At 34.3% G+C, this 15,319-nt stretch overlaps 2 protein-coding genes across 2 annotated transcripts in view; one reads left to right on the plus strand and one right to left on the minus strand.

Moving 5' to 3' along the window:
* Positions 1–15,319, minus strand: part of LOC108909609 (cAMP-dependent protein kinase type I regulatory subunit) — a 53,094-nt gene that overhangs the window by 32,641 nt on the left and 5,134 nt on the right. The window lies entirely within an intron of this gene.
* On the plus strand, positions 2,223–13,048 carry LOC108909610. The gene is made up of 3 exons (XM_018713997.1): positions 2,223–2,448; positions 9,036–9,387; positions 12,175–13,048. The coding sequence occupies exons 1-3, from the start codon at positions 2,301–2,303 to the stop codon at positions 12,530–12,532; spliced, it is 858 nt and encodes a 285-aa protein (XP_018569513.1). The 5' UTR covers positions 2,223–2,300; the 3' UTR covers positions 12,533–13,048.

Below are 15,319 nucleotides of genomic sequence, written 5' to 3' on the forward strand. Positions count from 1 at the left end.
TGGAGGAATTTCAATGAAAGGTGAGCAACATAAAAAAGAATAAAATATTTCATCACATATCATAAATGTCTATCCCTATTAAATAACATTTTACATAAAGTTTTTCTTATGGAAAAGGCCTTATCCTCGTGCTTCATTTGCATATGTTGATTAAATAACAGATTAACAAACTTTCCTTGTTATCGAGTTGACAACTAACTCAGAAACACTCGGGGTTATGTTTAATTTACATGTACATTATATTCAAAGCATTTTCCAGCAATTTTACAAAACATAATCGCACATACAGACGAGAACAATAAAAAGTTTCCAACCAAAAGCTATAAATGGATATAAAGCCGCGAATTACACACCCTAAATCGATATTTCATACTGTACTCTGATTCTACCAATTTGTGTTATATCTCTTTAGAAATTAAAATGAAAATGTCAAATTTATAATTGTCTTAATTAATACACTAATTAACTAAATCTGCATGAACTTATGGTCAATTAATTTAATTTCGTTTGAACATTTTTCTACCTACATTTTTGTACAAATATTAAAAAAAAACTTAACAAGATAACTTGACAAATAAATGTCGTTTACTGAAGTTATTTACTTATATCATAGTTTTCACAAGTGCCAAATTACCCAAATAAATTGATAAATCTTCTACGTGAAACGAAAATTTTGAATAGCCAAAAATGACAATTTCAAGATTGTACATATCTAAAGATATTTAGAAAATTAAAATAATATGGACAAATGGACATTACAAACATTTACGATCAATTTTACATAACTTTTTGATTTAATAAGTTATTTTCTTTCCTTCATAACATAATAACAAATACAATGAAACTCGCCTCGGGAATTTCCCAGACCTACCCAACGGCGACAAGATGAATAAAAGTACCAAATGAAAAATAAGGACGAAGCTTTAGAAAAACCGTCCTTTGTATAGGTGGTCGGGAGCGTTATGGAAGTCCTACAGAACACCTGAAGCTATTGCAGAGAAATGGGACAGAATTAATAACCGTTCCCCCGACAAACAAAAAAAATTAATATCTTCCTCGAACAATGTATGAATGGAATGGAAGGGGAGACACTGTTATTTTTCCAGAAACGGGGATGTTAACCTTGAACGTCGCGGAAAAATTATTTCGTTTTATATCGCGGTGGCACACTTAGGCAACCATAGAAACACTCGATGTGTAGAGCTTCTTGCATACGTTCAGAAATAAATGGTTCATATTCATTAGAGCAGATAAATAAATATACAAAAATAATCTAAAATCTATAATGACGTAAACAATGTTCGTTAAAAAGTGGAATACTGATAGAGGTCGTGTATTTTATATTCGTATACATTTCGTGTAATTGTTTCATGCATTTCATTTAATTAAACCAAATATTATGCATAAATTGAACATGCATCATTTTTATGGAAAAATTTCAAATACAACAACGGGGATGCTGTGGGACATCCTCACTAAGAACCCCACGATCTTGGTGATTCTGAGTATTTCGAAACGTCCATTTGATAGACAATTGTATTCCAAAGAAAAAATATCCTTTCCATTTATTCGAAAAACGAGTAATTTTCAAGTTATTACTGTCTTTGCCTAAAATTCAAAAATAATTTGAGAACTGTTGGTATCACAAAGAAATGTAAGGGAAAATTTAAAATTTCTACGCCATTGTTTTTCTTTCTTAATGAACACCGCACGTTTAAAATTATATTTGCCATAAATTTCTATAAATGCTTTCTGTAACACAAAAAGTTTTAGTTATTTCCTATTTGGTCAAATGTGTCGCACGTAGCAAATGCGACAAAATTTAACAAATTTATCAGAACGGGAAACAATAAGACGACAGGTTCCAGATATGAACTTAAAAAATGATTTCCTTGAAATGTGCGCACCACCAGGTCAGAAAGGCCAAATTATCTTTCCTCGAAGTCCAAAAATACTGGGGCGGCACGGACAAACCTCCACGAAAATCCGCGAAACCCGCCTGCCAGTAAATAATTGCCGAAAAAAAAAGCACGCGACTGCTTCCCAGATGAATATTTTCTGTTTTGGAAAAAACATGACCTAATGACAAGACGCGAAACCTGTCCTGCCACCGAATTACCAAAATAAGTCGGTCGTGGGATACCCCAGGGCCCCCCACCTCGTACCCCTCGCATTCATTCGTTTCACGTGTTGCGTCATAGCCAACGCGATCTGTCGGAGGACCGCAAAACAAGGCCGCGACACGGTTCGCGGTCTGCTCGCGCCTCAATCGCGAGCGCCACAGGCGAGTGTACAGTAATATGGCGACACCATCAGCTGCTCTGTTGGAACGTCTCGACAAACAGGGCATTCCCAAGTCGAAAAGAAAACTTCAGAAACATCTCCGCAGCGCGGGGTTGGCCTACATATCCAGGACGGGGAAACTGATACCAGCAAAGAAGGTGGCGGGTGAGTAAACGTGGATTTTCAATTGTTTACATTGTGATATGACATTTCGTGCCATATAACCAAGTACTTATTTTGTGCCCGTGCAGTATTTTCAATACGTCACGTTGCTGAATCATACGATAAATTACGCCGTTTTACCATATTTCGCCCTGGGAACGCCGAAACCGCGTCCATCCTGAACAAGAACAATAACAGAGCCGAGTTAATAGGAGCCGTTTCCAAATAAATTAATGCGGATCTCAAAAAAACTTTCGGCACCTTTTACGACCTTCCGTATCTAGGTCATTCGATTTATTGGGAAGGAAACGATGGCCTTGTCGCTAGGGCACGTGTAACAATTTTTATAACAGGTTCAGAATATTACGGAATTATGGAAATGTTTTGCCGCGCGCTCGCTGTTATTTTAAAACGAAACCTCGGTAATTTCTGCCGTTGGACATTACGTATATGTGTAAAAAAAATAATGCACGGACATCGGCCGAATGATGGCCACGAAATTACTTCGAAAACAATCATTTCCGAGTACAGTGAGGCACAGCAGGACGGTTTCGCGCCTTGTGAGGAGTTTAAATCCTGCCGAGTGACGTCACCCATACGTGCTCGATATACACAAGAAGTGGTAGCAGATTCCAGTAGCTGTACGGGCCGGTCCCAGACCGCGCCGGAATGGAAACGTCAAAGATGAGCGAGAGATAAACGAAAAAAATGTTGAACGCGGACATTTTATCTATTGTTGTGAAAGTAAGCAACGGCCTATCCGGTACGGCGATAATATCGGCGGACACGTAGGATAGATACACTTCGCCCCGTTTTCTTGGATCGACAAAAAAACCCAACGTAATGCAATTATGCGCGCGCTAATGACTCACGGTGCAAATAAATAATTAAACATTGCACTTGTGCAGCGAGTTAATTTATCAATTATTAGACGTAATGCTACCAACTTTTAATAGACATTTTTATGGGACTTGTATTTTAAAAGGTTTTTATGCGGCGGTTTGAAGGTTGCCCAAATGACATTAGTTCCTACGTGTTGCGAAAAAAATAATTGGTATCGGATTAATCGCTTTTAAATGCATTGTAGCATATCCTTTTCTGAATGGATTTTATATTTAACAATTAAAAAACAATATACCTAAGTAATAGCATTATTATTTTTTTCTTTATCTTAACTTACAAGCGGAATTAAAAAATTTACAGCTGCGTGTCTGCAGCCCAATTTGAATCTCTGTTAGTTATTTAAAAACACCATTGCTGGAAATAGCCCGCAAAATATCCACCAACAAGGAAAAGCAGATTTAGAAAAGTTTTCAAGGCGTAATCGACGACTATTAATAGTTGGAACTGTTGAAAGGTACCGATACACAAACTGTTTAAGGTATTTAATTCACGTATGTATTAATTTAATCAAATTACAAATAAAATTCTTGTTCTGCTCAAGAGCTTGGATTTAATTAAATATCAGTGAACTACTATGGAAGAAAATCGAATGGTAAACAGTATTATTAAAAGAGTAAAGTTATCTGGAGCTTACGAAATACTTCGCGTCACTACTGCTTATTTTCGTAGTAGATTCATGAAAAATTATGTGGTTAATTTTATAAATTATTTTCACCCCTGTAGGAAAAAAATAAATAGGCACATATGAGACGTTTATTTTTCATTGCAACATGTAATTTGAAACATATTTTCGTCGATTTCTGTAGTCAAATGGTCTGCCACATCATATCTTATCGTGTTTTTATCATAAATCCAGTACTTCTCACTACTCAAGTACATGCGAATAATAACCGTTATCAATCTTCCTTCCACGTATCCATTAAAATACTACTTTACGTGAATACTTGATATTTTTAAACAAACAAACGTGAACTTAGTCTGGCAAGAAAAAAATCATTCTTCCACGCGTTTTCCGTCATAAGTATATGTAGGAACGTGTATATTTTTGTATAAATTTAAATAAAAGGTGATAATAAGAACTGATGATATTTATATTTTTAAAAATAAGTCACCATTACGTCAAGAAAAAAATATTTCACGCAAACCTTTTACCGTTTCCCCCTTGATTGCGGTTTTAAAAGTGATACCGATTTATACGTGCGACATCATAATATTTTAAATAAAATCACTTAATCACGTAATAGTCCAAACAACGGCGAATAAAACAAATATGCACGCCAAGAACTATTGAAAAAAATTTCGCTTAATATTTACCAAGCAATTGTCCAAGATACATGAATTAATCGATTGGATCTAGAATCAAAAACGAAACAAAAACATGTATTTAAACAGATCGAAATATTTCATGTTATATTTTTCCAAATTGGGCCCACAAAGGGAATTTTTTGTAACCTTTACAGAAATTACCGTTTGATCTCGATAAAGTCCCTCCAAGCCGAAGTTTTACACAGACGTTCTTTGAAGTGACCCAAACCCAAATCCGCGAACCCATGATATTGAAGGGCAAAGTTTTTTGCAAATATCTCGTGTTCTATGCACGGGACATCCATAACGTCAATGTCAAGAATTTAATTATCTACAAGATTGGTCCCTTACGTTTTTTCCCGAAACCTCGCCATTTTCGAGATATTCAAGGTCAAAGTTTAAAAAACAAGGTATTTCGCGCGAATATCTCGCACCCAATGCATCGGACAGCGATAAAGTTAGCACGTTGTAGAGAATTCAATTATGTGTTAAATAGGTCTCTTGCATTTTTTCCCAAAACCCCGCCCTTTTCGAGACATTCAAGGTCAAACTCCCAAAGAAAATTGCTTTTCGCGAATAATAATAATAATTGCATTCTTTTCCACACCACCCACGAGATATTCCATGACGTCCAATGCATTGGGCGCGAGATATTCGTGAAAAACCTTGTTTTTGGAACTTAACCTTGAATATCTCGAAAACGGCGAGGATTTGGAAAACATCGCAAAGGACCAATCTTGCAGATAATTAAATTGTCCAGTAGCCTAAAAATATGCAGATATCGACAGCAAACCAAAGCAAATCACGTCTTCGATATTGATATTTATTTGCATATTCATTAAAATCTTTACCTTGTCCTAGGTTAGTTACGTATATAATTAGCAATAATTGTCCAATTAACAATTTTTTATTACCTACAAGTATAACTCATAAAAAATACTTATTAAACCAGTCGCAGAAAAAAATGCATGGCATATTATGAGATTTGCCTCCCGACAGAGCTACCATTTTTAATTGTCAACATGTTTATCGAGAGCTAAAAGCACCGCGCCGATTTTTACAATATTCCAACCTTTCGACAAACACTCATTCCGGCTAGTTAATTTGGTTACTTTCACCTTGTCGTCAAGGCACTGCTCTAATAAACAAAAGTTATAAAATAAAAATGTTCACCTAGGAAATCCATAGCGAAGTAAACGTGTATTTACCGGTGGATGAAATCACCTTTTTCTCGTTGAATTGTTGCGGTCGCCGATAAAAAGCCGTTTTAAGCCATAAATTTTTTTCTAAGCATCCACTCCTCGTCGACAGGAAACCTTCTGGTTAAAATGACTTCGTTTTTGCTTGTGGATGAACAAGTAAAATCATATTTCCATTTTCGGTGAAAAAAATACCTGTGCGGGTACAAAAAAAATCACATCCGCATTGCCCATTGCCCAAGTTAAAAAAAAACGTGCTTTCTAACAGCGAATTCGTTATGCGAATTGTTACGGTATATTTACTGTACACATTAAAGCCAAACTGTAAAGTATTTGTTTAAAAAAAAAAAAAGAAAGAAACAGGACAACCAAATCTCTCTGCTATGAAGTAGATTTTAACAATTTTGAGGCAAATGATTAACACGAAAATCGAAAGGTGGTATGGCCTTAAACTTATTGATTATATGCGAAAGAAATATGTATTATCAACTAGGTCATCAGTGGTATATAATTTTTTTTGAGGCAACAGTATGTAGACAATTCAGTCAATCAAAATTCGTAAATAAAGTATATATAAAAAAAATTTGAAGCTTTTAAACCTAAGATTAATTATTTTTACCAACATCCAATCACGGATCTCTTTTAGCAGAACTCCCTTCTAGTTATTGATATTTTTTAGTATTATTCATTAATTAATTACACTACACTGCGCTAAGGTTCTTAAAAAAATGAAATAATTTAATCCTTTAAATTAAAACCAGGTGTATCTAAACAATGAACAACACAAATTGCTAGCAATAGTTTTTGTTGCAACATTCTGCTTGGATAGATTAAAAAATGGGGACAAGCTCTTTATCCTTATTCTAAGTAGCAAGTGGCGTTAAAACTACGAATAAACTAAAACAGTGTAATCAATTTTTACTAGTAATTGTCCTTGTTTTTATTTTGATACCTGACACAAGCTATTAAACCGAATTCGAATTAAATTTTCTATCAATTCGTATAACTTACACGACAAACTTGTGTTGAACTGTTTTATTGACAAGAATAACGGCTCCCATTATTCTTTTTCTACGTAGCTCAGGCCCATGGAATATCATTAGAAATATGACTGAATTCGATGTTTTTTTTTGTAAGTCCTCTTACATAACTTAAAGCAATTAATTTCGTCCTTGAGTCGCGCAGTAAAAAATATGGCTTATAGTTTAAGGTGTATAAACACTATAGTGAGCTCCTGAATATTGTAGATATGTAAGGAATTTAAATCTTCTGTCTAATTTGGCGGGTCGAAATACATAAAATTTAAAATTAATTTAAATGAAAAAATTTCGAAAAGTATACTCTAAAAAACAGTTATTGTCTATAAGATGAAACCTGTGACATTGTTTATACTAAAAATGGAGTATTAAATAAAAACTAGTAATAGTTATGATAATTTTTCCATTGTAATAGTTCCGATAGGTAAAATGACCTGACCTAAATTTAACTCGACATAAAACTATTCCATTTGGCATCCAAGCAGGGAAATGGGACTGTTCGAGGAACATTACCTAACCGGTAGATTTTTGTTGGTAATCGAAACCGCAATCGATCAAATTCTGTTTGGCCACTTGAGATAAATATAATTTTTTCCTACGTCAAGATAATGTGAAGAAAACCCGTTTTATTCGACGGAGTGCCTATATAGCGTCAATGTGTGCAACACTACCAGGGGACCTTGAAACCGACGACTATCTTATAAATACTATGGGTGGACGTTCCCCAATGCCAAATACGCAGGATTTCTAAGACAATGCGTATTTTATTACTCTAATTATTACGTTAATTACACATAAGTACTTAAAATGGAATCGGGCGTTGCTAACGCTAATTAATATATTACTCTTCCTTGAATTAAGGTTAAAATATATATATATATATATATATATATATATATATAAAAAATTATACCATAAACGATATTCAAAGTTCGGAAAACGTACTTGAGGCATAATGACGAAACTATTAACGCAAGGCCCTGGGCAAAGACCGTGGTATTAATTGGATTTTCATTATTTTTAAGCCCACAATGTTTAATTACCGCTCTGGTAAATACACAGTCACGAATCGCGATCTAACAAACAAATTGTACAATAATTCTAATAAACCTTCTATTTTTTAGCGACAAATGAACTGTACAAACCTTCCAAACTGCTCATTTAACGTAGGTATCTATTAAATGTTATTAGCTGTTACACCGATCTAATCGTAAAGTTTTTTAAATTCAAACTTTTAAAAGCGAAATCTTGTCTTTAAAAGCCTTGGGGAAGAGTGCACTTATATAGAATATTAATGTGTTTCGTAATTAGCTGAACTTGGTAACGACTTCCGATGCTTTCTTCCCGTGGAAATGGATCGGAAAATGAACATTTGAATATTTAAAATTGCCGAGGGAATTCCCCTTCTGAAATAAAATATTATAAGACACAGAAAAATATCGGAGCGAGTTTCGATAATAATTTTGAGAAATCAAAAATGATCACGCTAAACCACATCATTCACATCATTATAAATAAGCACCGAGAGTTTGACCTTACGTTTTCATTGAAAATTTATAATTTTGAAATGTTTCTTGAAGCTGAGCTCTAAGACTAGCTTTTACAGAATCAAAAAATCTCTTTCCTTTATCAATTTATCGACAGAGCTTTGTTTCGCTGCAAAGGTTAACTATATTGCATATAGATGTAATAGTTTCACAGAAAGATGGCAAGAAGAACCTTCATAAATGATTACAAGCCACCTGTCCACCGAGCTTAGACAACCAACAATGCACAATTGGCACTGTCAACTAAAAATCCATACATTTTAGCGTCATCAATATTAATGATTCGTTTACAACGAACAATGACTAACACGCATACATATAAAAGCATTAATAACACCTTATTTGTAGTAAAAACAAATAGACAGTCATCAAACTGTTTAGAGGAGTTCGAGTATCAACTGAGTATTCGAGGAAAGCTTCAATTCCGTGCTCGACCACAATTTTAATTAAATTAATCGTTAATTAACGAGAATAATATAACCTACTTCAATAAGTGATGAAAATCGACCGACCAAGTAATTAAGTCCAACTCTTCCCTTCCATTTTCCCTCCGCATTAAAATTTCCGTTGTCATGTCTGACGGTCATATCCCTTTCCAGATGAGCTCTGCCAGTGCCCCCACAAGTGCGACGCCAGCGTGTCGCAGGAGGCGCGGCAGCACCTCTTCAGCCACTTCTACGGGCTGGGCGAGGCCGACCTGCAGAACCAGTTCCTGCGGCAGCACATGGACCTGCGGGCCCGCCTAAACGTACCGGAGACGACGGGTTCGGGGCGGCCGCCTCGACGCATCACCTGCAAGTACCTGGTGCCGCTCCTGCCCTCCGACGAGACGGTGGAGGTCTGCCAAAAAGCCTTCGTCAGCGCATTTGTGATAACTACCAAAAGGGTCAGGCTGCAGCGCGAGAAGCTGATATCCAGCCTCGGCTTGAACAGCTATAGTAGTCATAATAGGTGAGTATGGTCGCTAATGGGGTTCGGGGACACGCGGCTCCTAACAGGACCGGCCTCAGTCGCAGGTCAATTGGTAAATGCAAAATCTAATAATAGTATCTCTCGGACTATAGTCACAACAAAACCACACACACAATTTTTTACTGTTTAAAAAACAAAATGATTGTATTAAAACTTAGATCTTCCCAAATAAATGATTTGATAAGAGACATGTATGTTGCATAAAAAAATACTTAACTCTCCTTGGAAATAAAAGCATATGATTACCTAGAATTTATATTACTTTAATATGATTCTTCTAATGAATAATTATGTATTTTTTATTTAAATTTTCTCAATATTGCAACATTTGAGGTTACGAGTACTTGGACAGTAGCACGTAGACAGTTTTCCAACTTATTTTTTTACAGTACAATGTATACTTGCTTCTTCAGAACAAGTTTTGTTGAAGGGAAAAATCAAATTTTATTAGTAATATTTTTTTGTCTACATTTCCTGGTAAAATTATGAGTGTAATCCTTATTTCCTTTTACTTGATTTAAATCCTAATATTCAATAAAAGAGAAATAAAAATTAATTTTACCTTTTGACAAAGTAAAATTCGAAAAAAATTTTAGGAAAGCCATTGCCTTGAATGATATTCAACGAATAACTCAAAATTCAATTCAGTTATTGGGTGATAAAACCATCACCGATAAAACTTCAATAGACTAGTTTTCTTACTGTAGTCCAACCAAATGACACTTGGAGAAAAAAAAAATGTTACCTGGACTTTGTGGAAACGGTAAAAGGGCTTATAATAAACCTAAAAAAAATAAATGCGTGAGCAGGGGTGGCGGAGGATTGATTTGGGGTGTCGAAAAGTTGTGATTGTATCATTGGGATTTCTGGAGAAAGTTGACGTCAATCAAAAAAGTATCCAATACAAAAGTTGTAGATCATGCAAAAATCTACAACTTTTGTAGAGGTCACTTTTTACGATAACTTCAAAATTTCCGAGAAAAATGCGAAAAACTGTTTTTCTGATTTTTTGTTTCTTATCTCATTTCCGCAAAAATAACTTAATTTTGACGAAACTTGATGAAAGTTACCTTTCTGTGTCTTAAATAACCACAAATTTTTTTAGATAAAAAATTCAAGAAGTTACGGATATTCATTTTTTCCGGACCGACACTTTTTTTTTAAAGAAAAATTCTACTTAGAAAAATCATCGTACAGAGTTCTGCCGATTATAATTTTTTTCGTTTAAACATACATTTTCGTGAAATAAAAAAATCTGTAGCCACAGTTCAAAAACATGCTCAAAAATGCAAAACAAAAATAAAAAATGACGCAACAATGAATTTTTCAGTATCTGTTGATAATAATTTGTTTAAATTTAAAAAAAAAAATAGATAAAAAATCAAGAAGTTTCGGAGCTATTAATTTTCTGTTGGTCTGAAACAATTTAAAAAAAAAAAAAATTCTACTTAGGAAAATCATCATACAGAGTTCTGCCGGTGATTATTTTTTGCAAAATTTCGGGTTTTTCCAGATATCTCCGAAACTACCCGGAATTTTAAAACTTTCTAAACTGCATATTGTTAGGTATAAAAAAACACAACTTTTTTCTAATCTGAGCCACCCCGTATCTCTTACCGTTTCCTAGATCTTAATGCTATCCCATCCTTATCTTGGACACATTGTATATCTATGAATTCATCAAAATTAAAAAAAAATAAGTACACTAATCGATCCTACGGAAAAAAAAATATTAATTTTATTTATTCACTATTCGAATAATGTTTATAGCAATACTGTACAAAAATAAAGTTTTGGGTCAAACAATGAGACACAGTTTTTTTAATTTTTTCCGTACAATTGAATGGTGCAATCAGTTTTTACATTTTTATTAAATTTAAACAAATTTTCAATTACTGGAAAATTAATTGTTGCATTTTTTTTGCATTTTTGAGCATGTTTTTGAACTGTGATTACAGATGTTTTTATTTCACCAAAAAGTATGTCAAAATGAAAAAAATTATCATTGGCAGAACTCTATACGATGATTTTTCTAAGTAGAATTTTTCTTTGAAAAAAAGTGTTTCAGACCGGAAAAAATGAATATCTCGGAAAGGTCTTGATTTTTTTATCTAAAAAAAATTGTGGTTATTTAAGACACAGAAAGGTATGCTTTCACCAAGTTTCGTCAAAATTAAATTATTTTTGCGGAAATGAGAAATAAAAAACGAAAAATAAGAAAAAACCTGTTTTTCGCATTTTCTCGGAAATTTTGAGGTTATCGTAAAAAGTGACCTCTACAAAGGTTGTAGATTTTTGCATGATCTACAACTTTGGTATTGGATACTTTTTTGTTTGATGTCAACTTTCGCCAGAAATCCCAATGAGACAATTTTTCACAAATTTTCAACCCCCCAAATTAACCCTCCGCCACCCCTGCTCACGCATTTATTTCTTTTTGTCGTTTATTATAAGTCCCTTTACCATTTCCACTTACAAAAGTCCTGGTAACAATTATTTTTTTTCCTCTAAATGTGTTATTTTAATAGGTTTAAATACCAATCCATTTTTTTAGCAAAAAAAAATACCTCAAATAAATGAAAAAATCGCGAATTTGGCATTTTTAGGTTAGGATATCTCGAAAACCAAAATCCTTCGGAAAAGTACATTCTGGCTTAAAATGTTGGCCTGTGTAACCAATTGCACTCATTGACTATCCTTTATTTTTATCATAAATTTATTAAATGGTTGATACCTCCGCAATAACGACCAATTTCGACTTTACAGAAGTAAGAACACCAACAACAACAACACCAGCTCCCCGGTGGGGGAGAACAACAACAACGTCAAGAAGCCTTCACCGTTGCCTTTGAAACTTAACATTGAGTTACCGACCACTTGCGAGATGATGAATCTCGACTCGCCAGAGGAACCAAAGAGCCCAGACGTGCCCTCGTCCGACAAGCGGTCGTCGATAAAGCGCCTCATCGACAACCCCCTCATTCCAGTGGGCCTCCTGGTGCCGGACGGAGTTACCATCGCGCCCGTCATCGCCACCCCTGACCACGACAGGGATCTCGCGATAGTCAATAACTTCTTTTCCAACCAGCTGTGGAAGCCGGAGTATATAGGGACCTACTCATGAGGGTAGACGGACCGCGCGGATACGTAGAAAAACAAAAAAAAAAAAAATACAAAAAAGAATCACGTCCTGCCCATCGTACTTAGTTTAATTATTATTGATCAACATTTTTATCTTATTGAAGAGAATACCTATATGTATTGTTATTTATATTTATACAAGATAGTCTATGAATGGAAAGTATATTTACTTGTTTTCAGATAAAAATATTTTATATTTATAGTTATAGTTTGCGGATTAATTGTTTTTGTTAATACTTAAATATTTTATTGTAAAGAACTCGCATACTTGTACAATCATAACGATATGGATGCAACGCTGTGCCTCAAAGGGGCCTTTCGGCCCCGCGTAAGTCTCTAATATGTTAACCAAAATATATTTCTGAGGATTCCTACACCTCTCTAAACTTATTAACTATTTAATGGATCAATTTCAAATGCCTTGTTGTTTACATTTTTACACAGATGTTTATTATGGATAGAATATTTACTTGTTTTCAATAAAAACTGTTTTTTAATATCTCGCCAGTTTCAATTTTTCCAACAATTCACGAACGCAAATAACGGAAATAAAATGGCGATCGCATTTAAGTATAACTTTTGAAGAAAAAAAAAAGGTTAGGATTAGCATCTATTCCATAGAAGCGCCCTACATTTTTTAAATCTCAACACCATAATTTTTTATAATAAATATTTCCAACTTCTAATACAATAACTGGATTCTTGCAATACAAATGATTGTTTCTTGCAAAATTGATAATCAAATTCTAAGTTTTCCCAAATAAAAATTTGCTAATGTGGAGCAATTAAAAGACTAAAATACATGGTCGGTAAAATTACGAAATTTTACGACAAATAACTTGCCTAAAAGAAATTTTACCTATATTTTTTCCCATTGAACCAGTAAAAAAAAACTGAAAATCGTGGTTTTTCGTTTTTACTTGTAACCGAAGAACAAACGCAGATTTTTTAAACTCTTAGCACACAAAAAATAATTTTTTGCTTCATACAAAATTTTGATCAATAGATTTGACAATATACTATGGATGGAGCCAAAGCCAACATTCAATGCGATTTGCCCTAAGTCACGTGACCTATAATAGCACCGTATTCGATGCAAAAAATTGTCGGTCTTTTATCAAAGGAGAATCGTGTCATTATTTTTAGAACGCGTAATATGAACCATTTCAAATTTAAAACGAAATTGAATGTAAAATCTGCAATACAGCTGCATACGCACTGTGTTCCGGTAGTAGCTGTAGTCGCCCAGGTGCATCGAGTATACGAAGTGGTCGGTTATACGTCAAATACTAACCTGGCGAGCTTGGTTGTAAATCAGAGACCTCCTTCAAAAAACAAGTAAACAACAGTGGTGCGGTGCGTACGGAGGTAAAATGTAGTACATATTATTATTATTATTATTATTATTATTATTACATAATAGGTTAGGGCAGAGGATTTACGTCCTATTATACCCAAAATGTGGAATTTAAAAAACAAATTGGATTTATAATAAATTACATTTAAAATAGTTTTGAGACGTGAACTGATCATTTCATCCCTTCATAATGCATAAAGAAATTATTCAATTTCTAAACCCCTTAAAACCGTACTGCACTGAATTCCTCGACAGGCAATGATTTATTACTTTGCATCGAATATGATCCTGCTATAGATACAAATCGCACAACTTTGATTTTAAAAGAAACTATTTGTTATTAGGAAATTGACTCTTTTTTGGTAGTAATACAACGATTAAAAAAATTACTGTCAAATCTATATGTAAAATACGCAGTAACACTTAATCCAACGTAAAGTGGATATAACAAATCGCGTGTGAAAAGCCTGCAAACGTGACACCGAGACTAGTGTCAACTCACTTTACATCTTGGCTCATTACCTCTCTCTCTTTCTCTCTCTCTCTCTCTCTCTCTCTCTCTCTCTCTCTCTACATTTTATACATAGCATACTGTCAAATCTATGATTTTGTCGTGTCAATGAAAATGTAACTGTCAAAATTGAAAATTTTGTTTTCAAAGCACGCTATAAAAGTAATTTGTTACCTCGACGAAATAAGTAAATCACATAACTTGTCCACACAGACTACATTGCCCAACTAATACTAATGATGGGCACTATCGAAATATGTATTCGATAGACGCGATCACTGCGCTGGCTAATATTTGTAACTTGTTAGAGATTCGATAGTTTTATTTGTTAAACGCGCCAAAAAGAGATACAATGATGGTATACATGTCTTCATAGTCTCAATCTATAACAGACAATCGTCGACAATAACTTATGTGTATTAGAGTAAAAGAAAATGGTGGACGTTTGTTGGGTATTAAGTAGTTTTAGACAGTAGTTTGACTACCGCAGTTGAAACAAAATAGAGCCGACATTCAGATTAAAAATTTGACAGTTGTTTTGATCGCGTCTAAACACTAACTGTTGTTTATATTTTCTGAGCGTTGAAATATCGATTTTTTGGCATATTTTCTTAACCAATAACACCAGTATTAAAATTTAGAAGATATCCAGATTTCGGAATTGTCAAGATGACATTTCAATTATATGAAAACAGTGACTAATTTGACTAGGATATTTCGTCTTCATACGAATTGCTTGTGACGCTACAGCGGTTTTAGTGTATTTACTAGTTATTCGACAGCTGAATTCATTCGACAGTGCCCATCACTAACTAATACCACTAACCTACTCCCGCGCTAACTAACGATCCACGGCCTCAACATCCGACTACGACTAGGTCAACATACCCCGACCGCGAACG

The sequence above is a fragment of the Anoplophora glabripennis genome, unplaced genomic scaffold (assembly GCF_000390285.2).
Source record: "Anoplophora glabripennis isolate ALB-LARVAE unplaced genomic scaffold, Agla_2.0 scaffold147, whole genome shotgun sequence".
NCBI classification, from domain to species: domain Eukaryota; kingdom Metazoa; phylum Arthropoda; class Insecta; order Coleoptera; family Cerambycidae; genus Anoplophora; species Anoplophora glabripennis.

Coding starts and splice junctions, on each gene's coding strand:
- LOC108909610 (XM_018713997.1), top strand. CDS start 2,301: ATGGCGACACCATCAGCTGCTCTGTTGGAACGTCTCGACAAACAGGGC. Junction 2,449..9,035: donor ACCAGCAAAGAAGGTGGCGG/GTGAGTAAACGT, acceptor ATCCCTTTCCAG/ATGAGCTCTGCCAGTGCCCC. Junction 9,388..12,174: donor AGCTATAGTAGTCATAATAG/GTGAGTATGGTC, acceptor TCGACTTTACAG/AAGTAAGAACACCAACAACA.